We start from the raw sequence: 26,494 nt of genomic DNA on the forward strand, positions 1-26,494 counted from the left end.
TTCTTGTCTCTTAACGCGACGTAATACGATAAAAAAAATGTAAAAAAACAACATCCACACACACATTTCATGTCTTCCCTTGGTTACTTACAAAAAAAAAAAGAAAAGAGGTGTGAAAGGACCTGCATAATCGTAATTTAAATGAAATGAATGTATTTTGACAGAAAAAAAAACAAGGAAAAACACAGTGGTATGCGAATCCAGATGGTGGGAGGGGGTTTTGAAAATGCTGATTTAACATCTCATTGGGAAAGTATAATTGAGTGGTTGTTGCTTAATATTAACATTTCAACATGCAATCCTATAGAATGGTTCTGAATAGATTTATTTATAGTGTACTTTTGAATTACAGCAATTATTCCTGAAATATCAGATTTGAACAGACCCATAGTATCCCATGCTGTTTGCCTTAAAGCTTACATGTTCCTGTTAGGAAACAAACAAACCCTGCAGTGATTGTAAACAGGATCTCAATTAAAATGAAATACTGTAAGACAATAAAGTCTTCATTTTATAAAATAAATCCATCGTATGACTTTTTCTCTGCCGGCCTGCACTGGCTGGACACGCCTGCATCCGTCGGGCGTAACACCAACGTGACGCTTCAATTCCAGAGAAGGACACACTCCGCCACCATTGTTTATACTGACTAGACAATCACGGAGCTCTTTCCTGGACAAAGCTGAATACTGAGTGAATAACCCTTGCCATTATTTTGCATGTTTCATGCACTTTGACCTGATTCACACAAAGATGGAGAGCAGAAGAGATAAGAGAATGATTAATAGTGCAATTTTTTCAGTTGGCATTTCATTTGTGCCACGTGATCTGTGCAGCGGCATTATCAATTTCCGAGAGCCTGGTATTCGCTGTTAAAGAAAATGCGCTGTCTTTTTTTTTTTTTTTTTTTTAACTCAGAGCAAACTTTAGTAATCCCTGTTAGAAGTAACATGATCATGTTTCATCAACTGCAAATACCATTTAGAAAAGTTATCTGTTCACTTTTTACAGTAAGAACATCTCTCAGGTGTGAGGCATTCGAGAGTTCATACTGGAGTGCTGCGTCTGTGTTTGGGAAAGTTACATAAAAATGTCATGCCGTGCATCGCGGGGGGCTTTTTAAGTTTTCTCTTGACTTGAAAAGCTGTTATTGTTCAAGACCCACACGTTTGACCGTCTCACACACTCCAGCTGAGGGCACTTTTCAAAATGTCAGCAACACCCCCAGTTTTACAGCAGACATTTGATGCTCCAGGAATGTCCAGCCTGCTTGTCCAACTCCAATTTCATACCTGAAATGAGCTGCCCAAACTGCGCACCAGTGTGTGTGTGTGTGTGTGTGTGTGTGTGTCTGTGTGTCTGTGTGTGTGTGTGTGTGTGTGTGAGTGTGCATGTGTGTGTGTGTGTGTTGTCTTTAGGTAATGTGGTGTACTGGTGCAACATTGTAGACTCCTCCTCATTGCTTGTCAAGACTATTGCTCTGTTACCATGGAAACCATGTGACCAAAAAATCAGGTTACCATGGGCAGGTGCATATGAGGTGCAGTATGATCACTTGTGCCTCACACCTTTTTCCTGATGCAATCTGACTGCAAGCGGAACCAGGGTTTGATTAAAAAAAAATCCTTTTACAGTGGACAAATGTTGCAAGAGGGGAAGCTCAAATTAGAATTTAGGAATTATTAGAACTACGACAAGATAAATACGTTTGCTGGATCAGAAGAGACAGCTAAAACTAGCAGACTGCTTCACCCTTACTGTTCTATCACTGAAAATGATAAAAATGAAAATGAAAGAGCAATACTGTAGACTTAGAATAAGATGTAGGCCAACAGCTGAATGTCAGTGTGTTTGTGCATGCTGCCCTACAAGTAGGCAAAGGAATTTTGATGCACTGCACCAAATTTGGAACAAAAGACCTTATAGCCCAGACCACATCACTATCTTTCCACCTGCACACCCCTCCCCCCCAGCAACTTGAATTGCAAGGCTGAAAAACAGCATATCAGGACCAGATTCCTGCCTGACAAATAGAGAGGCAAGCTAACACACACACACATACGCATGCGCTCGCACACACACACACACTCTCTCTTCCTCGCGTACACATAGACGAGCTCATGCACGCACTTTGCTGACTGTCACAACAACAGGACGGATAGGCTCACTGAGCACAACTGTAAACCACAGCCTCGCAATAAATCCTTCCCTTATGAGACAGGTTTTATTGGACAAGTTTATTTATTAATGTAATGGGCAAAGGATGCTATAATTTAGAGCCATATGCACACACAAGTGTAAGTATGATCACTTAATTGGTTGACTTTTTATTTCTGATTAATTCATTTAGCTGTGGGTATATGTGTTTTATGTATATATATATATACATATATATATATATATATGCAAATAGATGCATTAATAGCTATAAATTTGTTGGATGTATCATATGTAAACACATTGTGTGGGTGGGTGCGTGCGTGCATAAATACTGTAACGAAAGAAAAAGGAAGAAAGAAATTGTGTATATACTGTACAAAGTATATATACACACACATACATATACTACATGTTCATATAAACACACACAATACATATATATATAAATGTATTGTGTGGGCGTATATATTGGATACACTCGCACACAAACGTACACTATTGTCTCTTCTTATATTGTGAATGCATAAAAACATACATTGTGTGCTCATGTATATATGTATATATATTGTGCACACATATATACACACATACACATATATACAAAGTGTCAGCATAAATAAACACACAGGCACATATCTATTGTTGATGTGCATATACACATACATATACATACGCATATATATATATATATTGTCCATAAATACATACGTACGCACAAACAGTGCATACATACACAGATACATATTGTGTAGGCATTTATATTGTAAACACATGTACATATATATACATTGTGTGTGTGCATATATATAAACAAAGTCATATATACTTTGTATGAACATATATTGTATACACACATACATTTATCTTGTTTATGTGCGCATACATACATGAAAATACATTGTGGATTCATTATATATTGTAAACACAGGTACACATATGTGCATTGCATGTGCATGTAAAGTATACACAAATACCTATGTATATTGTGTGTGCACATACATTCATATTTGCATATATGCATTGTGCATGCATCTATAGGATACACAATTTTTTGTTATGTGCACATAGATAAACAAAAATACATTGTGCATGCATGAATATTGTAAACATATGTAAACATATGTACACATGCATACATTATGTGAGTTATATACATGTATACACAAATGCATATGCACTTTAGATATGCATACATAGTATACACACATACACATACATGTTATTTGTGCACATACATTCACATATATACATTTTGCGTGCATCTGTAGTATACACAAAAAAAGTATTACGTCCATATACATACACAAAAATACATTGTGCATGCATATATTGTAAACACATGTACACGTATACAGTATACATTATGTGAGTGTACATACATGTTTCCACAAATGTATATGTACTTTAGATGTGCATATATAGTATACACACATACACATACATATTATTTGTGCACATACATTCACATATGCATATATACATTGTGCACGCATCTGTAGTATACACAAAAAATGTATAATGTGCATATACATACACAAAAACACAATCTGCATGCATATGTTTTTAACACACATACACATGTATACATTTTTTGTATACAAATATATACACACACTCAAATGCATATCTACTTTGTATGTGCACATATAGCATACACATGTACACTTATATATTGTTTATGCACATACAATCACATATGCATATATACATTGTGCATCTGTAGTATACACAAAAAATGTATTATGTGCATATACATACACAAAAATACATTGTGCATACATATAAATTGTAAACACATGTACACATATCTACATTATGCGAGTGTATATACATGTATACGCAAATGCATATGTACTTTAGATGTGCATATATAGTATACACGCATACACGTACATGTTATTTGTGCACATACATTCACATATATACATTGTGCATGCATCTATAATATACACAAAAAAGTATTACGTGCATATACATACACAAAAATATATTGTGCATGCATACATTTTTTAACACATGTATACATTTTGTGTATACAAATACATATACACACACAAATGCATCCCTACTTTGTATGTACATATATATTATACACAAGTCCATGTGCACGTACACAAAAATAAATATGTGCATGCATATATATTTCTAACACACGTACACAAGTATACATTTTGTGCATACAAGTATATATACACACACACAAATACATCCCTACTTTGTATGTTCCTATACTCTATTGTAAGTCGCTTTGGATAAAAGCTTCTGCCAAATGCAATGTAATGTAATGTAATATATAGTGTACACATGTTCACGTGCACATACACAAAAATGCATTGTGAATGCATATATATATATTATAAACACCAATACATATATACATTTAGTGTGCGTGTGTGTTTATGTATATATATATATACAAACACACACGCACACTGAATGTAATATATACTTTGTATGTGCATACATAGTATGCACACGCACAGATATTGTTTATGTGCACATAGTCACATATGCATGTACACATTGTGAGCGTGTGTGCATTTACGTGTGTGTGTGTGTGTGTCTTTCTGTAGTACATATAGTGCACTTGCACGTGCACAAACGTATACACGTCTCGTATGTGCGCGTTCACGTGTTGCGCGCGTCCGCTCCCGCTGCCCTCCTCCAACCAGACAGGAACTTTCGGCCATTTTTCGGCGTGGGGGGGAAGGGGGGAGGGACACGGGTGGAATTGGGGGGCGGGGGATGCATGTTTGTTGTTTCCACCGGAAAAAAAAAGAGGCTGTTCTCAGGTCAACGCCGAGCGGCGCCTTCCGGTGTGCGCGCACTGAGGCGCGAGGCGGGCGAAATGATCCCAGATCAGTGTCACGCCGTTCACTCACCCACCCACCCCCCCGCACGCGCTCGCTCGCTGCTCGGTGCGCGCTGGCCTCGCGATAGCCTCGCCTACCCAGAATCAAAGCTCCGCTCGCGAGCTCGGATGCTGACAGGCGCGCGGTGCGGTCACCATGCGAAGGTTAGCCGGGATCCGTCCGCGAAGAAGCCGAACACCGCTGAAAATGCCAGGCGGGTCTAGCTGAAAAGAGACAAAAAACAAACCCCGAAATATCCGACGTTTCGAGCGGCCGAAGCAGGTGGGGAAAACGATGGACGCGAGTTTGGGATTTACGCGAACGGCGGTGTGTGCGCTGGCTCCTCTCGGCGGCAAAGTGGCTTCATGAGTGTCCAAAGTAACAGTGGAAGTGGTGGTGGAAGTTTGGAGGCGACGCCATCTTGGTCGCAGCTCTCCTCGTCCCCAACGATTTCTCAACAACATATAACGGCGACCGCAAAGAGCAAGGAAGGTATACGAGCTCGACAAGTGCCCCGAACAAGTCTTATTCTCCTCGGGAGTGTGTGTTTGCGAGACGCCCGGAGCGTTTTAGCCGTCCCGGGCTAACGTTTTGTCGGAGTAAAAAATGGATGTCAAGTTCACTGATGCCGTGAATTGGAAGCCAAACGTCAGCTGTCAGTCCAGTTGATGGCCAGTCTAAGTAGCACCGAGCTATCATGTTTGCACAAAGGCGGGGCTAGCTTGTTTGTTATTTTCCCCCTCTCCCCCCTCTCTCGCTCCCTCTCTAATCTTCTTTTACGCGACGGCTGTCAAGTTTCTCTCCCCCCCTCCCCGATAACCAGTGTTTCTGTTTTTTCGCTCATTCGTAGCCCTCCTCCACGGCTTCCTTTGTAACAGTTTTGTTTGTGCACATCTACGCCGTGTAGTTGGGACACTCCACAACGTCGCTCTGCCTGCATCCATTATCGTTGATCCATCGCGATGCATGATTCCTGCTGCTGCTGGGAACTTGATAATGAGGCCCTTTTGCCTGGGTTGTGAGTTCTGTGGTCAGTTTGGATGCGTCGGATGTCGATAGTCCCCCCCCCCCTCCATTTCTCTTCTTTCTCCTCCTGCCTTTATGCTCGGATCAGTGTTATTTACTTCAGGGGTTGCGAGTGCGGATGACAGTAAATCATAAATGTCAGCGATCGCTTAAGGTTAAATCTCCTTTTTAATTGAAGGACAACACACGGTGGAATACACGAAACAGTGATACTTTTTTGATAAGCAATAACAACAGCAAGGGAATACGGTTGCACAGTTCATTTTTAAGCCCGACATCCAGGAGTGACATTTTATTGCTGTAATTATATTTAATGAAATGCTTCATCACCCCGGATCACTCTGTCCTGAGATAACCTCTCACGGGCCCTGTTGTGTGATCCGCGCCTCATAGCAACCGAGGTTTCATAATGTCCATTATGCCTTTTAGGGCTTGCCCCTGTGCCAGGAGCTATGTAAAGATGACGGGCCAGGAAATGTCCAATAAGGAAGCAAACATGCAGCAGTAGTCTGCAGGGAGCAGAGGGACCTGTGTTTCTCTCTGAATGGAAAGTGGTGGTCACAGGACGAGGGCCCGGTCAGGCTGCGTTTGTCCGTGCAGCTGGCTGCTCGTGCTTGAGACGGCGGATTGACCGTGACATGTAAATTGCGATTGGAAACCTAGGCTTTTGCGAAACCCAACAGTATGCTGTAACGAAAAAGGCCGTGTCATGTTTACCGAGTGTGTGACATCGAGGCACGTGGGCAGAAGTGGAGGCCCTGTGTTGTACAGCGTTTACGAAATGATGACTTTGGGATCAATCGCAGAGCGGCGAGGGCTGTGCAGCACAGACGGAACCCCGTAAATATATCATTATGGCTAATTTTCTGTAAAGTTTGCTATTTTTAAGGCACGGGGCCACCGACTACATTTTGATTATCCTGTGAACTTAAAGAAATGAAAGGCTCTTTTATCTTTGCTCCTTTTAACTCCTGTGTCATAAAACACTGCTATAAAAAAACTGTTCTGGAGCCTCCGTTTTGCAACATCGGGGGAAGAAAAGGAAAAGCGATGGATATAAATTCCTCTTTTGTGCCGTGTTTACCATTAAAATGCAAATCAGCACCAGTCCCCTAGTATGAAACGATGCCTCACGACTTTTGAGTAATGATGGGAATTAATTCTGCTCCGTCAATGGCCTTTTTTCTACAAAATTGTGAATTGTAAGGCTTAAACATCTTTATTATGTAGTCTTTTTCATTTTTAGTAAACCCGCCGCACATAAACAGCATTACAATTTAAGTCCGTGTGCCGTACAGTTGTGCGTTTCCAGCCGTACTAAAAAAAAAACAGATCATTTTAGAGACAGAGCAAGCAGATCTGTTGTCATCCTTCTGAAAATGAAGTCACGCCATCAGCTGCCTCCTTCTCCCTTTTGTTACAGGTCCCTTTCAGTGTAGACGCATGAATTTAATGTCGGCGTATTGCAGTCTGCGAGAAACACGGCAAAAGTGATAAGCTCGAAGGCACAATATTCCGAGGGATAAGACATTGCAGAGGTGTTGAGATCCCTCAATGTCACAGGCGCTGCTTAAGCTCTGCAATGAGGCCACTGTGGACGTGTTATTAATGAGATAATGCAACTGCTGGTCGAAGATTTTCATGTCAACAAACTGGCAGACTCTGCCTCGACTCTTCCCCCTGCAGCTGGACTCATTCCTCCGCGGCGCTGGAATGATCATCCGAGAACCGCAACGTCACTTTCTAACAGCACCCCCATTATAACATGAAAGTGCATCATTTAAAGAGCCACCTACTGCCTAGTTGAATCAAATCCATCTTTCTATTTTTATCCTCTAATCACTTAAATTTTTTTTTTCTCCCTAAACCTCCCCCAGATAGTGGCTGTCCCTTCTCCTCGAGCTCATTTTCTTTCCTCTCCAGTAATTTAACTCGCAGTTTCTCCGACTGTTTGGCTTGTCACCACTGGTCGTCGTTTTGTTGTGTGTGTGTGTGTGTGTGTGTGTGTGTGTGTGTGCGTGCGTGTGTTTTTTTTTCTTAAGGGAAACATTTAAGCACATTGTGTTGTTTTGCTGTGTGCCAGGCCCCATGGAGGAGCTGCACAGCCTGGACCCCAGGAGACAGGAGTTGCTGGAGGCCAGGTTCACAGGAGCTGTCAGTGGCAACACGGGAGGCAGCACCGGGAGCACAAGTGGAGGCGCTAAGGTAACGACAGCACAGAACATGATAGGTCCACTTTTGAGCTGCGTCACATACAGAACACAAACAAAAGCGGACCATTTCCCATCCCCGGGGAGGCCAGATACATTGTGTAAGTGTCTTTAACAATGAAATGTATTCCTAGTCCATGTCAGACTGTCAGCGAAAAACAAAGCAACCCTTGTCTGTCTTTCAACGTACTATACAAACCCATTTAGTAAGCTCCGATCTCTGGTTAACTAAGTCCGTCGTCATTATTCTCAGACCTGCGGGACTCCCAAGAAATCCGTGAAAAAAAGCTAGCAAAAGAATTTCGCCCTTCATTTCCTTATAAAAATGACCCATATTTTCAAGAAATGTTGGAGTGGTGGAACCCAGCCAGCTGACACACCTAAAAGTTGAACAACGTAAATTCCTATCAGACGTGGCAGGCCGGAGGCCTGAGCACGGGCCGCGTTTCACCACGCTCCGCCTTTTGTCATAAGAATGTTATCACATTGTGGATTTCAGTTTTTCTGCGCCACCGTAAATAGTGTTTAAAGGCTTTGAATGAATACATCGAAATACAAGGCAGTGGTTTCCCTATAAAATATCTCAAACACATTTGTACAAATACATTGACAAAAGTCTTCATGACCAATTGTTTTCTCTGACACCAATTCAAATCCCCAGATTACTTATTACGCCAATAGAAGCAATAAAAATGTTTTCGAACATCTCGTATAGCCCGATCTATATTTTCCATATACCACCTTTGCAGCTATTTGACAATTAAGGGGAATAAAATTCATCGGCATTTTGGCTCCCGGTAACCGCATTAGCCCCGATATCAGTGACGTAAAGATCTGTTTTCCCGTCCAGTTCGAGTGACATTACGACACGTCTCTGAGTTTAAATATAACTTGCCGTAAACTGTGGAAAGCCCGTGCTAAGTTATCTGATCACCATGTGTAGGGGCTGGCCAATGAGTCGTCTAACCACAGCTATGGAAGCCTGGGCTCATCCAGCGACAAGGAGTCCGAGGTAAAACGCTCGCTTACACTACACTCCGTTTTAGCCGTAGCAGTCTGTAATAATCTCTGTCCCTTTAGGATTTTCGACTCAGTAAGTCTGTAATCAATAATCAGCTAGATGAATTCCCACGTATTACATAGTCCTGCTCTGAATCCCGCAAAGCGGCGCAGATAGACGTGTCTTTTTTTCAGAGCGCAGCCCACTTGCCTCTGTCTCTCCCACTACCTCCGCCTCTCCCTTCCTTCTCTCCCTAGAACTCTGATTTGAAAAGAGGGAGCTCCCCTGCCTACTCAGTATGTACTCTTTCTTCCTGCTGCTCTTTCCTGCTCAACACCGCCACAGGAGCTTTGTTAGGTGAAACACAGGGGATTCACGCCTTTTTTTCCCTTCTCTCTCCCGTCTCCTCCCTCGTCTGCGCCGTTTCGGTTTACAGACCCCAGAGAAGAAGCACTCCGAGTCATCTAGAGGGAGAAAAAGGAAAGCCGACACCTATTCAGAGAGCAGTCAAGGTATGAAACCTGCTCGGGATCATTGTTATCTAAGCGCGTACGTGTTTCAAGAAACGGTTTATCAAATTCTCTCTGCAGGGAAGACGTCCACACGGGGGCCCAAAATCAGCGACTACTTTGACGTGAGTGTGACGGGGGCCGGCTCCGCTCCGAATGTCAATATCTTCTCGGACTGCATTGCTCACTGTGACGCTTTTGTCTTTGCAAAGTTCCAGGGTGGAAATGGCTCCAGTCCAGTTCGAGGCCTCCCGTCAGCACGTCGCTCTCCGCAGAACTCCCACTCTGCCCCGGGTTCCATCGTACGTGCTTCGATCTTACCTTTTGGATACCTTGTGACGCGCGGACGCGTGTGCAAGTGTCATTAAAAGAGGCAAACGATTCACTTGTGTCTTCAGATCCGTCAGAATAGCTCCTCCCCCACCAGTCTGTGCTTCGGGGAACACAATCCCAAAGCCTCCTCCACCAAATGTGTCCAGGTAGGGTTCCATACACTCTTCTCACACTCCCACCGTGCAGAGCGCATTGTGTATTTTTTGGGAATCCACTTCTGCTAAGTCTTTGTTTATCTGGACGTCTTAGACGGAGCTAACAGGACTCAAACTCGCAGCTCTGGAGAGCAACAAGAGCCTGGACCTGGAGAAGAAAGAGGGGCGCATAGATGACCTTCTCAGAGTGAGTTACACATCCAACAACCTGTGCTGTTCCACTAAGAGCATTTCAGGAGGGTTGATGACTCGTTACACAATTTGAGGAGTTACGTAACCCGAGGAATCGTGTCCGCACTCTCCTCCCCAAACAGGCCAACTGTGACCTGCGGAGACAAATTGACGAGCAGCAGAAACTCCTGGAGAAGTACAAGGAGAGGCTCAACAAGTGCATCACCATGAGCAAGAAGCTGCTCATCGAGAAGGTACCTGTCTGCACAGGAGACCTTTTTAGACCGCCTCGGAGGGCCGTGTGGCGTTAGGGCAAATAATTCCCGTGTTTCTGCGTCGATATATAATTCGCCGTTGTCATATAGACGGCACAAATACATCGATTGGGGCTCCAGCTTAACGGGGAGTATCTTAATTACACGTCTTGGAATAGCATAACTGTTGGTGCAGATCTGGCCTTTTAGATGTATAATTAAAAGTAAAAAAAAATAAAAAATAAAAAAGTTTTTTGCAGGCTTTCCGGTTCATTCCCACTCTAACCGCTTATTCATTTCTTGCTGATGTTGAAGCAATGATTCGCCGGCTCTTAAAGGTCACCGGCTGCAAATTTACTGACGGCATGTTCCCTTTTTATTTGGAAAACAAGTCAATTTTCTAAGTAAAAACATAATTTGAAAATTGACCCGTGTTTTAATAATTAGGCTTTAAAAAAATAATTTAACCAGACTATGATCTGTGTGCTTAAATGCAAAGAGTTTGTCAAATCTTTGATGCCAGCTCTAATGTTTAGCTCATTACTCACCAATTACACATTACTTGTGTGACAGCTTATTGTTTTATTTGCGACAGAAGTTTTGTTGCTTATTGGCTGCAGAAACTTTCCCCTGTTTGCAGACCAATGCGGTCATTTCAAGTCCAATATTAGCTTTGGCGCTGCTCCGATCCGCAGTAAGTGGACATTATGGGCTCTGCGGATCTTTGCTTTTGTCTCACCTGCCACCCACTTTCCTTGAGTCTCTGGCACAAAATGGTGACGTGTTGATTCAAAAACACAAGCAGCAGTCAGTTAATCCAGCGATCGTTAAATATTGACACAGTCCAGGGGAAATGACCACGTCCAGTGCTATTCGGGGGGTTGATTTTACGAAATGCGGACGGGGACAAGGTAAGAAGCCAGAGTTGACCGTGTGCCCATTTTTTTTCTTTACACCTCTTGACGGTTATTCATTGTCGCACCCTCAGAGCACCCAGGAGAAGCAGTCGTGCCGCGAGAAGAGCATGCAGGACCGCCTCCGCCTCGGCCACTTCACCACCGTTAGACACGGAGCGTCTTACACAGAGCAGTGGACGGACGGATATGCATTCCAGAACCTGATCAAGTAAGACCCATGGATGTTTATGTCTTGGGTTTCGTCCGCAGGGCTGTTGAAATATTGTGCAAGAGAGACTGGCAGCAACAAGCGTTTAATGTTTCCCATTAAACTCGTTTCCTTTTCACCACTTTACAATAGGCAACAAGAGGGCATCAACCAGCAAAGGGAGGATATAGAACGACAAAGGAAGCTTCTGGCCAAGAGGAAGCCTCCCAACCCCGCTTCTCCCTCCCTGTCTGTAGCCTCCACTTCAGAGCCCAAGAGAAAAACCAAGGTGGTAAACGGCAACGACTCCGACCCCTTCCTGAAGCCCTCCCTGCCACAGCTGTGAGTAACGCAAGGGAGAAACGTCACCATCGAGAACGTCTGTAACCAGATGTACACTATCAGTTATTTCTTATATCCATCGGTGTGCGTGAAACTCCGGCATAAAATGAAATACGGCGTGACCCGCTGCGTCTTTGTTTCCTCAGACTGACCCTCGCCGAGTACCACGAGCAGGAAGAGATCTTCAAGCTTCGTCTGGGACATCTGAAGAAGGTGCGTGAACACAAAAAACCTGAAAGAGAATCGTTTTTGTGAGATTTTGAGCCGGCACCCCGCTCAAACCCCTGACCCTCCGAAGGTTTACAGCGCTCCAGATAGATAAGTTGGGTTTCATATTGACTCACTCCCAACGGGGAAAAAGAGCTGAAGTGGATCTTCTTCTTTTTCTTCTTCCTGTCAATCTTTTGCGTTTGCGCAGGAAGAAGCTGAGATCCAAGCAGAGCTGGAACGGCTGGAGCGCGTGAGGAACCTTCATATCAGAGAGCTAAAGAGGATAAACAACGAGGACAGCTCAGCGTGAGTTTACTATAGACAATGCACTTTTCTTTTCATTAAGATTTGAAAAAGAAAAAAAAAAAACAGTCATAGCAGAAACAAATACAAATGATCTCGGATTTTTTTTTATGAGCGGATAACAAGCTCAATTTCCCCGGTAGTGAGTTGAAGGTAAAAAACATGTTCTAACTTCTGAGGCGAGTGTTGCCAAGCGGCGCTAGTAGAAGCTGGCTGAAATCACTCTCGCCGCGTGTTCCATCCGCCTTCAGGTTTAAAGACCATCCTACTCTGAATGAACGGTACCTGCTGCTGCACCTGCTGGGCAGAGGTGGCTTCAGTGAAGTTTACAAGGTAATGTCTCTCTCTGTCTGTCTCTCTCTCTCTCTCTGTCGCCCTTTCTGATACAAAATGTGTCTTTTCTCTGTCGCGTGCAGGCTTTTGACCTGTTCGAGCAGCGCTACGCCGCTGTTAAAATCCACCAGCTCAACAAGAACTGGAGAGAGGAGAAGAAGGAAAATTACCACAAGTAGGTTCTGAAAACGGAAAAAAATTAACGTTGTCGCCCGTAGCGCACGCGGCATTGATGTTCGTATCTCCGCAGACACGCGTGCAGGGAGTACCGGATACACAAGCAGCTGGACCATCCCAGAATAGTCAAGCTGTATGACTATTTCTCCCTGGACACCGACACGTGAGTTACCCCCCGAAGCTCTGCCGGTTTGATCCAACCCCGTCGTGACGCAGAACCTGGTTGATCAATGTTTCCTCCATCAGCGAGATCTCAACCTCCGTAAAAGCCCCACCCACCTCTACCCAGAAAAGATCAGCCATTGTCTGGCAGTGGAGGTTAGGAGTATTTGTGCAGCTAAATCCTCCACTGGCCCTTTAAGAGATATTTTCTTCTTTGAGGAACTGTAAACTAGCCAAGAAGTTCCTCTGCTATCAGAAGCGCAAGGATTTTTTTTTTTTTTTTTCGATTCATCATCAGTCTGTTTTTTTTTAACGTGGAATTCCAGCTATTTGTCTCAAAATTGCCTCCCCCCCCCCCCGTGGCTCTCAGGTTCTGTACAGTTCTGGAGTTTTGCGAAGGGAACGACCTAGATTTCTACCTGAAGCAAAACAAGCTGATGTCGGAGAAGGAGGCTCGCTCCATCGTCATGCAGATCGTCAGCGCCCTGCGCTACCTCAATGAGATCAAACCTCCCATCATCCATTACGACCTCAAACCAGGTCAGTTCAAGCCCGGAACAGTGAGTGAGTCAGCTCCGGTCTGGGGCGTAATATGGAAAACGGGGAACTGGAGGGGAACGTGTTTACCGCTTGGTTACACATGTCTCCATGTTGTATGTGACGTTTTCATCGCTCACAAAATGAATCAATCAACAGTTTGGTGTTTTTCTTCAATTTTCCTGACCGTTTAACCTCGCATATAATAAAAAAAAAACAACTTTCAGGTTGTGAAATACATAGCAGATTTTTACAAAACTCACTCCAAATTGTTAAAATCGAACCGGGCCCGGCGGGGGCCGGACAGAGCTCGTGCAATTTAGTCAGATCCAGTCAAATCCAGCTGAACCGTAGGAAGATCCCGCCGGATGCTCCCAAAACGGGAACCTGTGCAGCCGATCCCAAAGCAATCATGTCATTCATAACACTTTCCGCTTTCAATTACTTTCATACTTCGGCGGTTCGGTTTGTCCTCTCCTGTAATTTCCTTGTTATATTTTATCAGATCCAAAACACTAATTAATACAAGTTAGATAACAGGCTTTCAGCAGCACCACATGTTTTTTTTTTTTTTTGTAGTTTTTTTGATTTTTTTTTTTATTACCAAGCCTGGGTGTTAATTGGTCCCAGCAGGACGCCTGTCTGCGAAGCTCCGTGAGATGGGCGGCGCTGCTGGGAAGTGAAGCGCTCCGTTGTCAATCACTCTGTGAAAGACTGCGCTGATTCCCGGCGTTTTTCGTCCGCCGCAGGTAACATCTTATTAGTGGACGGAACAGCGTGCGGGGAAATCAAGATCACAGACTTCGGCCTGTCAAAGATCATGGACGATGACAACTACGGCGTGGACGGGATGGACCTGACATCGCAGGGCGCCGGCACCTACTGGTAACAAACTCATCCCCCTCTCGTCCTCGCGTCGGCAGCGAGATGCCCGCGTTACCTCCCGCGGACTTTATGTTAACCCCTATACAACCCTGGACACTAAGCGTTGGTGGTTTGCCGCAGCGTTTTGACGGATTGTTTGCACCGCGGTTGATAGAACAGGCTGTAGATTCTTCAAAAAATTTTGATCCGCACTTCAAGGTTCTCATAATGTCAAAGGTAGCGGGTTCATCCTGCAGGTAAAACATAATCCTCGATAGAGACGGATTGACCAAGGTGTGTGCGTACCGGGAGGTGTATAGAATTTCTGTGGGTGTATCTTTGTCACGTACTGCCTCTCTTTACCCCCCAACCGTCTTGCGCCTTTTATCGATCCCGACGCATCATCCTCACCGAGTCAGCGACAACTGTGCGCGGCGGCGTTTGACAGATTGCTAGAAAATCCTTTTCTGCGACACGGTTCCCACACTTCCTGGGACAAAAAAAAAAAAATCTCACAAAACCTCAAAAGCGCTCCAAACCAGATTTTCACGTCGGATTAAAAAAAAAGAAAAAACAGTTACAAAAGGAGAACGCCCTGAAATATTTTTTGGACCATCTCGACGGCAGGAAATCGCTTCCCAGCTTCCCGTCGAGGCCCTCCTTCGCGGTATTTGTGTCGGAAGAGAAAATTGTGATGCACATTTTATCCTTTATATGGAAATATTCGATGACGGACGAGAGACTTTTTAATAGCTTGATAAACATGTCACTTTTCCCGAAAAAGAAAAGTACTCGGTTAAAGCAGTTAAAACCTCACTCTCTCCCCAGTACGTTTACTTTTGTTCTTTTGAGTAACAGTCAAATGTGCATCTGCTCCATCAATCAGCAGAATGGCTAGAATGATTGGACACAGATGATTGACAGCAGCAGCCGTGATGAATAATGGCTGACCTGTTCTCAACGTGCAGGAGAAAAGGAAGGACGGGAGCCCCGATGGGAGGCTGTCATGGCAACCTTCAAATACGCACGCAGCTCTTTATCACTCTGTGTCGTACAGTGTTCATGTGTGTGTGTGTGTGTGCTCCAGGTACCTTCCTCCGGAGTGTTTTGTTGTGGGAAAGGAGCCCCCGAAGATCTCAAACAAAGTGGACGTCTGGTCTGTGGGAGTGATCTTCTTCCAGTGCCTCTACGGGCGCAAGGTAACAACCCTGCGACAGACGCGCTAAAATTGTACAAACACGCTTTCTTTCTTTTTTTTTTTTTTCTTTCTTTATCGCAGCGGCGGGGATTTTTTTTTTTTTTTTTTTATGGTGTGTTTCAACATGGCCTTTTTTTTATTTCACCAGCCATTTGGTCACAACCAGTCTCAGCAGGACATCCTGCAGGAAAACACCATCCTCAAAGCCACTGAGGTCCAGTTCCCTGCTAAACCCCAGGCCAGCACAGAGGCCAAGGTACAACACACACACACACACACACACACACACACACACACACACACACACACACACATACAAAGGAGAAGCCACCGTGTCACTCTTGGTGTGCGAAACATTTGACACCCCAGTCGTGCCCCGTGGCAGCTATTCTGTGCCAGAATAACATCAGGGTCGTTCAGTCTTCCCATAATAAGCCAATGAAGATGTCGTGATTGCGCACGCAGACCCCTCCTGCCCTCCAGAGCTGCCGAACGCTCCGCACGTTCAGCCATTAAAAGAGCAGCTTAGAGGCCGCCGACTCACATCAGAGCAGAAACCCCGAGTCTCTCCTCTCTGCTCCGCAGGCGTTCATCCGCCGCTGCCTCGCCTACCGCAAGGAGGACAGGTTCGACGTCCACCAGTTGTGCTCGGACTCCTACCTCCTACCTCACATGCGGCGCTCCAACTCCTCCGGCTCCCTGCAGCCCTCGGCCTCATCCCTCCCTTCCTTCTGACTGGCTGTCTCGCACGACTGACAAGAAGCCTCCCCTCCCCCCACCCGCGGCCAATCACAAGGCAGGATTTTTTGGAAATGGAGGATAACGGACGAGCATCTTTTTTTTTTTTCTTCTTCAAACCTGAGATGGGTGAAATGGCAGACGAGCGGGGATAAACGGAAACGAGCAGACGCAAAGAGGAGGGTGGAGGAAGTTGTACAGAATCACGTACCTGAACTCACCAGCCAGAGACAGAAGAGAGAGAGAAACGGATGGTTTGCTCAGCACTTGCGGATTTGTTTTTGCGAACGTTATGAATTTAACCCTCTCGGAGCTCCCAGACACCCCGTCCTAACACAAAGGCTGACTCCATCAAAACAGAGCCCCGGGGGACTTTTTGTTTTTTTGTTTTTTTCGTTTTTAGAGTGGCGAGCGAGTTTTCAGTCACAAGGGAGAACAGAGGAGTAGGTACGAACGTGGAACTCCGCGGTCCAGCTTATCGGGCACAAAGCCCGGCGGCATTTTCGCCAGCACGCAACCCGGGTTCACTTAAGTGACGTCATAACCGACGATGAGACTTTTAGGGGCGGGTTGGCCGGGGGGGGGGAATCCAGATAAAATCTCTGGGGTTGATTTGCACTTTTTCAATCCAGTTGTCTGGTCTCAGATTCGGCATGAAGTACAACAGCAACAGCGGGAGGCGGTGGGTTCGTGGACTTCAGCCGCCAAGTGTTTGTTGTGTCGAAGCAGCTCAGGTCTACTGGGTTACACACAGAGTGGATCTGTGACTTAATCCACTTTTATTTTTAGTTGTTTGTTTTTTGTTTGTTTGTTTGTTTGTTTTTTTTTCCCTTTGCCGCTCAGATAAAGAAGTCAAAATATCCCAAATTCACGTCATCATAGATGTTTCCATCCATCTGCCTAAAGAGACTGAACCGAGGCGGCCGGATCTTTCCCAGGGACTCCCAAAGTTTTATGGACATTGGACGCCGCTGGCAGAGCCCGCAGTACCGAGGCCTCTCCCCCGCCCTCCCGCCCACTCTGCCCCGTTCTTATTCTCATTTTTAAAGAAAAGTTTCAAATTCGTGTCGTCCCCCCCCCCCCCCCCCCCCCCCCGAAGCCGCTCTCAGTTTTGCTGCTATAAATGTCGCTTTTAGTTTGTAAATGTGTGGCTGGTGTTCGCCTCGCCTGTGTGCGTACTTGAACCGTGTTTTAAAGAGGATCGCCCCCCTCCCTTCCCTTCCCTTCCCCTCTCCGGCCCCCTGCCTCCGGAGCCCGTTGTTCCAGGACCCGGACGCCCGGTGCAGTGGCCCTTGGATTCAGTGGCCAGTGGATTCACTGCGGCTATTTGAAAAAAAAAAAAGAAAAAAAAAGTAGTTCTATCAGATTCCTCGTCATTCTGTAAATAAAACACTTCCTTGTATGTTGTAACATTTATGCCTTTTTTTTTCTAATTATTGGAAAGCGGTGGATTCTGCCCCAGAACGAAGGGGGCGGAGCCACGCTGTCAACATCCGGTCACCTGTAATCGTCTCTTCCGGCGCAGCGGTTTGCCCAAAACAAATATGTCTCCCTTCCCCTCCTACTTCTCCACTACCCCTATCCCGTTCCTTCTCTCTTCTGCTCGACGGCAGTAGAAAAAAAATGGGTGCTAGCATGAAGTGCATACCAAGTGTTTCATGACGTCCGTAGACAGATGTATGTGCAGCCGTTAGTGAGCTCCATGTCTGACCATATTAGCGGTGGGGGGGGTTGCAATGCTAGGCCATGTCGTTCATATGCAATAAAGATTGCCTTACAAGTCTTAAACCCCGCCGTGTGACCTCTGTTTGCCCGTGTGAGGTTACGTAAACCCGCCACGGAAGACAGCTGCGTGGATACATTTTTTAATATGTCCGCATTTTCATTTTTTTTTTTTTTTTTTTTTTTTGCTTTGCAGGGCAGGACAGCTCCTGTTCGATGTGCGAGTCGTGAACGAGTCGCTCATAACTCGTGTTTGTTCACTGACTCATGATTCCTCGGCTGTTAACTCGTTCACTAACTCGCCTCTGTTACTGCTCGCCAGCTGTAAATAAGAGGATATGCCGAGTAGTTTTGCCCCATTTATACACACACACAACCACAATTATCTCGGGCTTATTCTTTCAACTCAACCGTGAGCTGTGACCGAAGAATCACGCGAGAACTCAGACTCGCTCTCCCCGCTCACAAAACGAACGACTCATATAGTGACTCAATTAACGAATCAGTTGCTGCAGAAAACGGGTGACTCAAAACTCGATTCACGTTTGTTGAGCTTTGTCACGTGACCGGTAGCAGCTGTTCCTGGAATCCTGCAGTATCTGTTTTATTTTTGTAGCGCGCACCGATATGACACACACAAAAAATCTAATAAATCCAATATACTCTCAAAAGGAGGTAGATATATTGCTAAAACGGCTCATTAGGTTTATGTCTCAAGTCAGAACCGGATGTCAAAGTCCAATTTAAAACGCATTTGACTTCAAATCTTACAAGGTTGTTAGTTTTTTTTTTAATATTTACATTACATTCTATCTTTATATATATCTATTCACCTGTAACATATACACAAAGATCATATAAAGACGCTGAGATGCTTTTTTAAAATTAATTTGGCTTTATTGCTCGCACTGTGCATTCTGTAGATAATTTGACAAAGTTATTTTTTTACAGTGACCTCTTGTGACGTAACTGCAGAACTGCAACTCTGTCGACCCAACTTGACCACAGCCACGCCGGAGGGGGGAAAATTTAAGAAACCTGCAACCCAGTTTCACCCAAACTACTGATTTCCTAAAAGCAACATGCACACATGCACACGCACACACGCACTCACACACTCACACACTCCAGCAGTAGCTCCAGTATCACTGTACACTTCGGTCCCCTCTGGCATGGCCCCCCGGTCTGCTAACAGTTGATGTGATAAGTTTGGATACACTTGGAAAGATACAAAAGGGACAGATGCAGCTAATGATTTGAAACACAAAAAAAAAAAGGTGCAACAACAAAATAAAAATAATAGTTTCAATCAAATCAATCTATGAGTTAGGGGTGAACTAACTTAAAGAAGGCATGGAAGTTTGACAGTATGAACATTTGGATGGGACCGTGTGCTGGTTGTTTACAACCACTAATATTAAAAAGGACTCAATTTCAGTAATTCAGTATTAGGTTTCTTATCCAGCCCAATTATTTCGAAAAAAATAGTTTCGAGAGGACTGCCAAATCAAGAGAGGTGGCGATCCAAGGACAGGGGGCCGCAGCATTGCACAGGGTATTGCAGGCAGCGGAGGAAACTCCCGTCCTTCTCGTACAGTAGCTAAGGCAAGCTGCAGCGCAACCTGATCAACTGCAGTGTAACAATCTGGTAATAAAGACGTGTCCTTCATTGCTCCTCACGCCTGCCTGGAATCTACCGACTTCTATGTCTGAAGGGGCGCAGCTGTCTATCCCTCTTGGCCAAATAAATAGAAAAGAGAGAGGGAGGAATGGGGGTGGGGGTGAAATCGGGTTTGTTTTGGTTTCATGGAGAGCGGGATATTCTATCCATGGTTACGACGACGTTGTTGCTGTTTCCGTGGGGGGCGGCGACTCCGTGACATTTGTGGAGCCTGCGTCTGTTGGGACTGTGGCGTCCGCCTCGGACTCGGTTGCAGGCGCCGCGGAGACTGTGACGGAGGCTGCGGGGACGGGAGCGGGAGCGGCGGCGGCGGCGGCGGGCAAGATGGGTGTCACTCCCTGAGGAAGGAGTGGAGGCAGCTGGGAGGGCAGCATGGTGGGCAGAGCGGGCAGCGGGGCCAGACCTGGCAGGTTTAGGGGCGGGAGGGTAGACAGAGGGGGGACTGATGGAGAGAAAAAAAAAAAAAAAAAAAAAGCAACCATGTTAAAAGTCAGATACTTTCAAAGCATCCCTTCAAACTCACAAAAGGTTTCACTTTTTTTTTTTCCTCCTGAGATAAAATGCCTTTGTCAGACTGCAAGATAAAACAAGAAGTCCATACATATTTAACAGAAACTGAAGAATATAAACAGCCCCACACACCCTGGAGGGCAAACATTACATAAGTGACTGTTTACCTCTGCAGTCTGTTCTCTTTCATTTGCGCTAAATGTTAAATAACTCCACACGAATGGTATCAACGGAGGAGATTTACACTTGGAAAAATACTTGTTCGTTCCCTCGGTCAATATTATTCCTTTTTATACTTTTTTGAGACATGCGATGGAGCTTTTCTCTCAAACAGGAGGTTAATGGCACTCAGGAAATTAAAAAGAACGGTTGGATAATCATTACAAATTAAGCAAACCTTAAATAAAAATCAGCTGTATATTCTGATTTTATTTTATCTGGCAAATGCCCCTTGTTCAGAGACTACTTCAATGTGAAAGACGATGTGGAACGCGTCCGTACCTGCAGCCCCGCTGGCCGGTAAGGTGCTGCCCGGTAGTGACATGGCACTGAGGTCTGGGAGCGGCAGGTTGAGGTTGGGGAGATTTGGGAGCGGCGGCAAACCCGGCAGGGGCATCAAACCTGTCGGGGAGATACTCCGGTTAGTTTACGGCGCACGTCTGAATACACACCCAGAGCTTGTTTCACCACTGCGGACACACGAGAAGACAAATTATTACAAAGTTATTGCTTCGCGCCCTCGGCCAACGCCGCTCCGAGGGAAAACTCGCCGTAAAAAACATCGCAGCGAAGCCAAAACACACCCTGGGGGACGAGCGCCCTGCTTGGGTCACTGACATGGCGGCAGAGTAGACCTGGTCACTGACGCTGCAGGTCGAATCTTTGGATGGGTTTACATTTACTTAAAAAGATTTTTTTTTTTTTAAAAAAAGTAATCCGATATTGGCTGATATCTTTTGGTGTCTTAGGACAGAACCCTCACTGGAACGCCGAAGCTTGGCTAAGGAACTTTATAAGGAAGTGAAGAAACGGAGGCCAAAACAAAAAGGAGCCGCCAGGGCGATGTGACCCGTCTGTGAAGGGAACGGTTTGAAAATACTGAGTCGGCACATTTTCAGTGACACACACACACACACACACACACATCTTCATACTTATGAGTTTAATTTGTTCTGTGATCGCGCTCGTGAATCAATTTGCTCGTATATCAAACTGAATTTCCCCATTGAAGTGAAACGTTATCAATCCATTCCTGCCCCCTGGTTTTGTTACGTGGTTTTAAATGAGAAAAATGTACTTCATAAATAACAAATAATGTGTAAAAAAAAATAGTAATATATAATAGAAAGAGAATGTTAAGGAATACGGTGGCTTTATTAAGGGTCTTTACCTTGAAGATTAAAAATCAGCGGAGGAATTTTCATTTGGTGCTGCATCGGTTGATTTCATTTTCCCGCTACACCGTTAATGCTACCATGTATTGCTAAATGTAACTTGCACACCGTGCTATTCTTCCGACCCCTCGTCCATTAACGTTCCCGCAGTCTGCTGTACCAAACCTCCTGCCTTGCAAGGCAACAAGTTCTCCATCTCTTCATGGACGAACAAACAACTGGCCCAACTCGCTCAGGTTTCTCCATATTTTTCGCTATGCTAGCAAGTGGTGGGCGGCGCAACCGACTTTTCTTTTTTTTTTAAAAACGGCACTTCACGGACAGAGGCGGCCACGAAAAACGCTCATCCTGCTCGCTTCTGATTCGGATCTTGGCTCATATCAAAGCTAAAAAAAAAATGAATGAAATGAACTGAGCAGGCGCTCGGATCTCTGGAAACTGGTCAGTTGATGCACTCGTAAGTCATGTCGTTTGACTTGAAGTTTTGTTTTCGCTGCTCGTGCTCACACACACACACACACACACACTTTTCCACAACAGGAAGCTAAGGTAAATGTAAAGTGGGTCATTTGAATGCAGCCATTCCGAGTGTGTGAGAAGGCCCACCTGGTAGCGTCGCGGCGTTGCTGAAGCTGGCGGTGGCCGGATTCAGTGGGCTGAGAGGGCTGAGGGAAGGGCTGGTGGAGGAGGGCAGCAGGGGGACTGTGGGCAAACCTTGGAGGAGAGACGGCGTACGGTCAGGCAAACAAATCCCGAAACCGGTGCGTGAACGCACGCCCACGTACGAGTTACCTGTCTGCAGCTCGCTGGGCATGGTGGGCGGAGCCGAGCTGATTGACAGGCTGGACAGCGTCTCTTCTAGGCCAGAGGGGAGAGGAGCCGTGGCGGGAGGAGGCGTCACCGCTGAGAGCTGGACCTGATGGTGTTTGGAAAAGTCCAGCTGGGTGAAAAATACAGCTGACCGGCAGTTAACCGAACAGCGACTTTGAAAAGTCACACACCTAAGTCAATAATCTAAACTGAGCTCTTAATTCAGCGGTGAGAATCTAAAATGTTGCATGGAAGAAAAGAAGAACGGACGGCCCACCTCGGTGAATCCGTCCTTCAGCGGACTGACGGGCTCGCCGGGGGAGTTTCCGGGGAAGCTGATCTTCTTCCCCTCCTCGAACGGCCGAGTGGGGATCCGGTGGAGGTACCCGTAACCAATCCCGCATCCCAGGCTGTGGTGGGAGAGAAACACGACACGCTCAAGTCTTGACAGCTTTTGAGTCAAAACACATGAAGACTAACACCAGCCTGGTTTTGATAATCACAGCATCAGGAGGAAAAAAACAAATAAACAATTGAAGATAGTTTTCTCACAGTGTCTTTTACAGCACAAACTGTTCTATTGCATTTTTCTTCAAATTGTAATTAAAAACATTGCGCCCCGTTGAAAACCGACACGGTTCGTTTTGATTGCAAGCTTCTGGTTTTGATCGGAAGGCATTGTTCACATTAGCAGCCGCTCTGCTGGGTATTAAGACCTATGATAACAAATAAAGAAAACGCTCAATCATAACATTAAATGTCTACTTTGCTCTAATCAGTCATCCAGATGGCCGAATATGTTTACAGGATTAGAAGATAAAAGGGGGAGAAGTCAGGAAATTGAGGACTTGCAGAGGCTGAAACCTAGCGATGACTGATATTTTTCCATCGATAATTGGTTTTAACATCCAGTGTTTGAGCTGTGGTCAGATGGTCAGCTCTGTAGATGTGAGCACACGTTTTCCCTTTCAGGTTCCAGCGGCGGCGATGCCACCGATTCATCCCGCCTGTGTGACTTTTAAAGTTCTCTGCTCCGCAAATCCAATCCTGGCTGTCATTTTCATCTGCTCTGAACGCCGCGCCATTCAAGGCCTCTGGTCGGTTTTAGATGTCCAGCTGCATCCGTCCCATTCGCATTTGTCCCCCTCCCCTCCCCGGGGAACAAGGCGGTCATTGATATCATATTTAGGTCACCCTGATTTCATCGGCCCTAGCAAATCGGTGTCTGCGCTGGCAGAGTGTTCTTTTGTGGCCGATCATGGGATCGGCTCCTAGAGGAAGCGTGCGAAGGTGTACGAGGGATGTTTACCTGCCCTCTCCCCCCCAGGAGCTGTTCGGGGTGATGACCACCTCTCTGCAGTTGTCGGTGTCCGTGTTGTAAACGTAGAGTTTCAGCCCTTTGCCCTCGTGGCTCTCGATCAGCGAGAACAGGTCCTCGGACTGTGGGCCGTCACAGCGGAGAGTAGAGAAAACAGTCATGCGGTGCCGAAACACATGGGGGCGGCAATATTACCGTATTTTGATTTTTTTTCTGGATATCGAAATATTTACTCTACTTGAAAACAACAAAAAAAACAACTGAATTGAAGGGATTCTGATGAGGCTTTGTGTATCCGACCTTTAAATATGAATTGGATTGATGGGAACCCTAAGATGTTGTCCTCCTAATTTTCAGGCCCCTTTCTGTCTGTAGCTATTTATTTTTAAACAACTTGTTTCTGACTTTTAACTTCTTAATTACAAGGCTTTTAGGAGCGGCTGAATGCCAACTTTCACAAAAGATTTTTCAAGAGTTTAAGGACTACTCAGTTAGTTTGAAACTAAAAATATATATATTAAAAGCAATAAAAATAATTAATCCCAGTTAGAAATTATATCTCCCATCCCCGGTTGCACAGTCAGGGGGCTGATAATCCACCTCGTTCATAACCGTGTCGGCTCCGATAATGTAGTCAGTGTGTGGCCGCAGGCCAGCGAGGGCTGCGGGGGAATTGGGCTCCACTTCCTGTTGCAGAGAAAAGCAGAAAAGAAATGCAGTGAGAAAACTATCTGCTGCTGCACAACAGTGACAGTCAGTAAACCAAAGATATGGCATTGAGGTGACCAACCAAAACATGCCAGACATTCTCATTGGCTCCTTCGAAGCTACAGAAGCGGATTGAGACGCCTAGAAGGCCTTGTCCCCCCCATAGGTTGCTGGGTGTGACGGTCGACTCCCGCAGTTCCAGGGTCTTTGAGGAGTAAACCAGCATTTTGACCGGTTTCTCAACGCTGGCTTTCAGCAAGTCCTTCAACGTGTCATTGTCCTTGTTCTGTGGAGAAGGAGAAGGGAGGAAGACCTTACAAACTTTTCTTTTTTCCCCCCCAAAGAGCTGCTTAATTAGAAATCAATGTCAGAAATTGGTGGACGACAGGTCTCCTTATCCACACATTTATGCCATTATGTCTTTTACATCACATCTTAACTCACCAGTCTGGTGTTATTGATGGAAACAATGAAGTCAAAGAAAGGCTCCAGTCCGGCCCGGTGTCCAGGCGAGTTCTCCTGAACCTGCATGAGAATGAAGGACAATCCGAGTCCCGCTCAGTCACCAATATATGAAGTGTGGCAACGGAAGGAATTGATGATACATCTGCAATTCTGTGTCCCAATTGAGATTGAATTAAAAAGTGATGGGCCATTTCACATCTGTAACATTAAGCTGGCTGACCAAATGTAGTTATTTATAAACTGGATAACTTCATAATATCTATATGACATCATGTACATGAAATGTGTGTCTTGTTATTGAATAGTTCATGTAGGCAAACTGAAATACATGGTTTTCAAAATAAGAGTATACATCAAGACGGATCGGGTTTTTTTTTTTTTCGATTGCAGAAGATTGCTGTGCACTGACACATCGATCGTAAAATTGGTGCTCAGATTCCGGATCGATATGTAAATACACACCAAGCAGTTCATCACAAGTTGACAGATGTCAACAAGAGTTTTCACATATTCGCAAAACGAGCAGGGCAGGTGTCATTCAGCGGCAGCTAGCTAGCAGATTTGGCTAACGACAACTGTGGCACCTCATCCGACAACATGTCATTATTTTGATTTCTGGATGAAACATGTATTTGTGATTAACAAAACGCAGCACGTAAAGAGTCACGGTGCCAAAAGCCGGTGAGCAGGTTTTTGGTTCGGTGTTATGCAGAAACAGGCCCGACTTGTTATCTCCTTCTTCTCCAGTCAACACAGGGCTAGGAGCCCTGCGCCCCTCACCCTAAGCTAAGCTAAGCTAAGCTAACAGCAGGTACGGGGGCTTAAAAACTCACCCTGAGGACATGGTATCCCTCAGAGCCACCTCCCGGTATCTCCACGCTCTGCGACCCTCCCATGGTTTTGCGATTTTAAGGCCTCGGGGTTTCAATGGCGTGTTGTTCCCCGGGATCGGACAGTGTAGCTAAGTACTTGTAGACACCGGGTACACGTCGTCAAATGATTAGCTTCATGATGCGCATGCGCTGTTACGTGGCAGGAAACAACGCCTTCTCGGTTTTCACTAATGAATATATTATTCATAATATTTGGTGCGCACTTCAGAGAACAGATACTAAAATAAAGTTATTTATGTCCAAATAAAAATAGGTTATTTTATATGTCTTATTTGAAAACTGTTTTTTTTTTTTTTTTGATGATGATGATGAGCAAAATTTAAATGAGATAATATTTTTTCTAGGATTTAGAAGA

General features: G+C 45.1%; 2 protein-coding genes across 6 annotated transcripts; one reads left to right on the top strand and one right to left on the bottom strand.

The window, feature by feature from the left end:
- Positions 1-5,159: 5,159 nt before the first annotated feature.
- Positions 5,160-16,646, top strand: LOC147219242 (serine/threonine-protein kinase tousled-like 1-B). Of its 5 annotated transcripts, none has more exons than XM_086171879.1 (22): positions 5,160-5,294; positions 8,122-8,243; positions 9,192-9,260; positions 9,506-9,544; positions 9,685-9,760; positions 9,839-9,882; positions 9,970-10,059; positions 10,156-10,236; positions 10,340-10,432; positions 10,560-10,670; positions 11,659-11,795; positions 11,928-12,116; positions 12,263-12,329; positions 12,535-12,632; positions 12,881-12,962; positions 13,046-13,137; positions 13,213-13,302; positions 13,672-13,841; positions 14,588-14,723; positions 15,790-15,901; positions 16,049-16,156; positions 16,486-16,646. In XM_086171879.1, exons 2-22 carry the CDS (start codon positions 8,127-8,129, stop codon positions 16,633-16,635), a joined length of 2,151 nt encoding a protein of 716 aa, XP_086028005.1. In that variant the 5' UTR covers positions 5,160-5,294; positions 8,122-8,126; the 3' UTR covers positions 16,636-16,646. The 5 variants fall into 5 exon arrangements, with proteins under 5 accessions (XP_086028005.1, XP_086028001.1, XP_086028002.1 ...); XM_086171875.1 differs by having other exon boundaries at positions 5,241-5,504; XM_086171876.1 differs by having other exon boundaries at positions 5,241-5,504; positions 9,976-10,059.
- A 2,589-nt stretch (positions 16,647-19,235) lies between these two features.
- LOC147219243 (Golgi reassembly-stacking protein 2-like) lies at positions 19,236-26,242 on the bottom strand. Its single transcript, XM_086171880.1, has 10 exons — positions 26,080-26,242; positions 25,226-25,306; positions 24,864-25,067; positions 24,674-24,760; positions 24,065-24,195; positions 23,033-23,165; positions 22,738-22,861; positions 22,552-22,659; positions 21,053-21,172; positions 19,236-20,483 (listed from the first exon to the last, which is right to left on the bottom strand). Exons 1-10 carry the CDS (start codon positions 26,140-26,142, stop codon positions 20,194-20,196), a joined length of 1,341 nt encoding a protein of 446 aa, XP_086028006.1. The 5' UTR covers positions 26,143-26,242; the 3' UTR covers positions 19,236-20,193.
- Positions 26,243-26,494: the final 252 nt, after the last annotated feature.

This window comes from Fistularia commersonii, chromosome 25 (genome assembly GCF_037954325.1).
Source record: "Fistularia commersonii isolate RoL2024-O1a breed Wild chromosome 25, RoL_Fcom_v1.0, whole genome shotgun sequence".
NCBI classification, from domain to species: domain Eukaryota; kingdom Metazoa; phylum Chordata; class Actinopteri; order Syngnathiformes; family Fistulariidae; genus Fistularia; species Fistularia commersonii.

Bases quoted from the DNA above. Each gene is read 5' to 3' on its own strand.
- LOC147219242 (XM_086171875.1), top strand. From the start codon at position 5,378: ATGAGTGTCCAAAGTAACAGTGGAAGTGGTGGTGGAAGTTTGGAGGCG. The intron at 12,330-12,534 runs GTGCGTGAACAC...GCGTTTGCGCAG, and splicing joins GTCTGGGACATCTGAAGAAG to GAAGAAGCTGAGATCCAAGC. The intron at 13,842-14,587 runs GTCAGTTCAAGC...CGTCCGCCGCAG, and splicing joins CCATTACGACCTCAAACCAG to GTAACATCTTATTAGTGGAC.
- LOC147219243 (XM_086171880.1), bottom strand. From the start codon at position 26,142: ATGGGAGGGTCGCAGAGCGTGGAGATACCGGGAGGTGGCTCTGAGGGA. The intron at 25,068-25,225 runs GTGAGTTAAGAT...CCTTCTCCACAG, and splicing joins CCATCAATAACACCAGACTG to AACAAGGACAATGACACGTT. The intron at 20,484-21,052 runs GTACGGACGCGT...TCTCTCCATCAG, and splicing joins ACCGGCCAGCGGGGCTGCAG to TCCCCCCTCTGTCTACCCTC.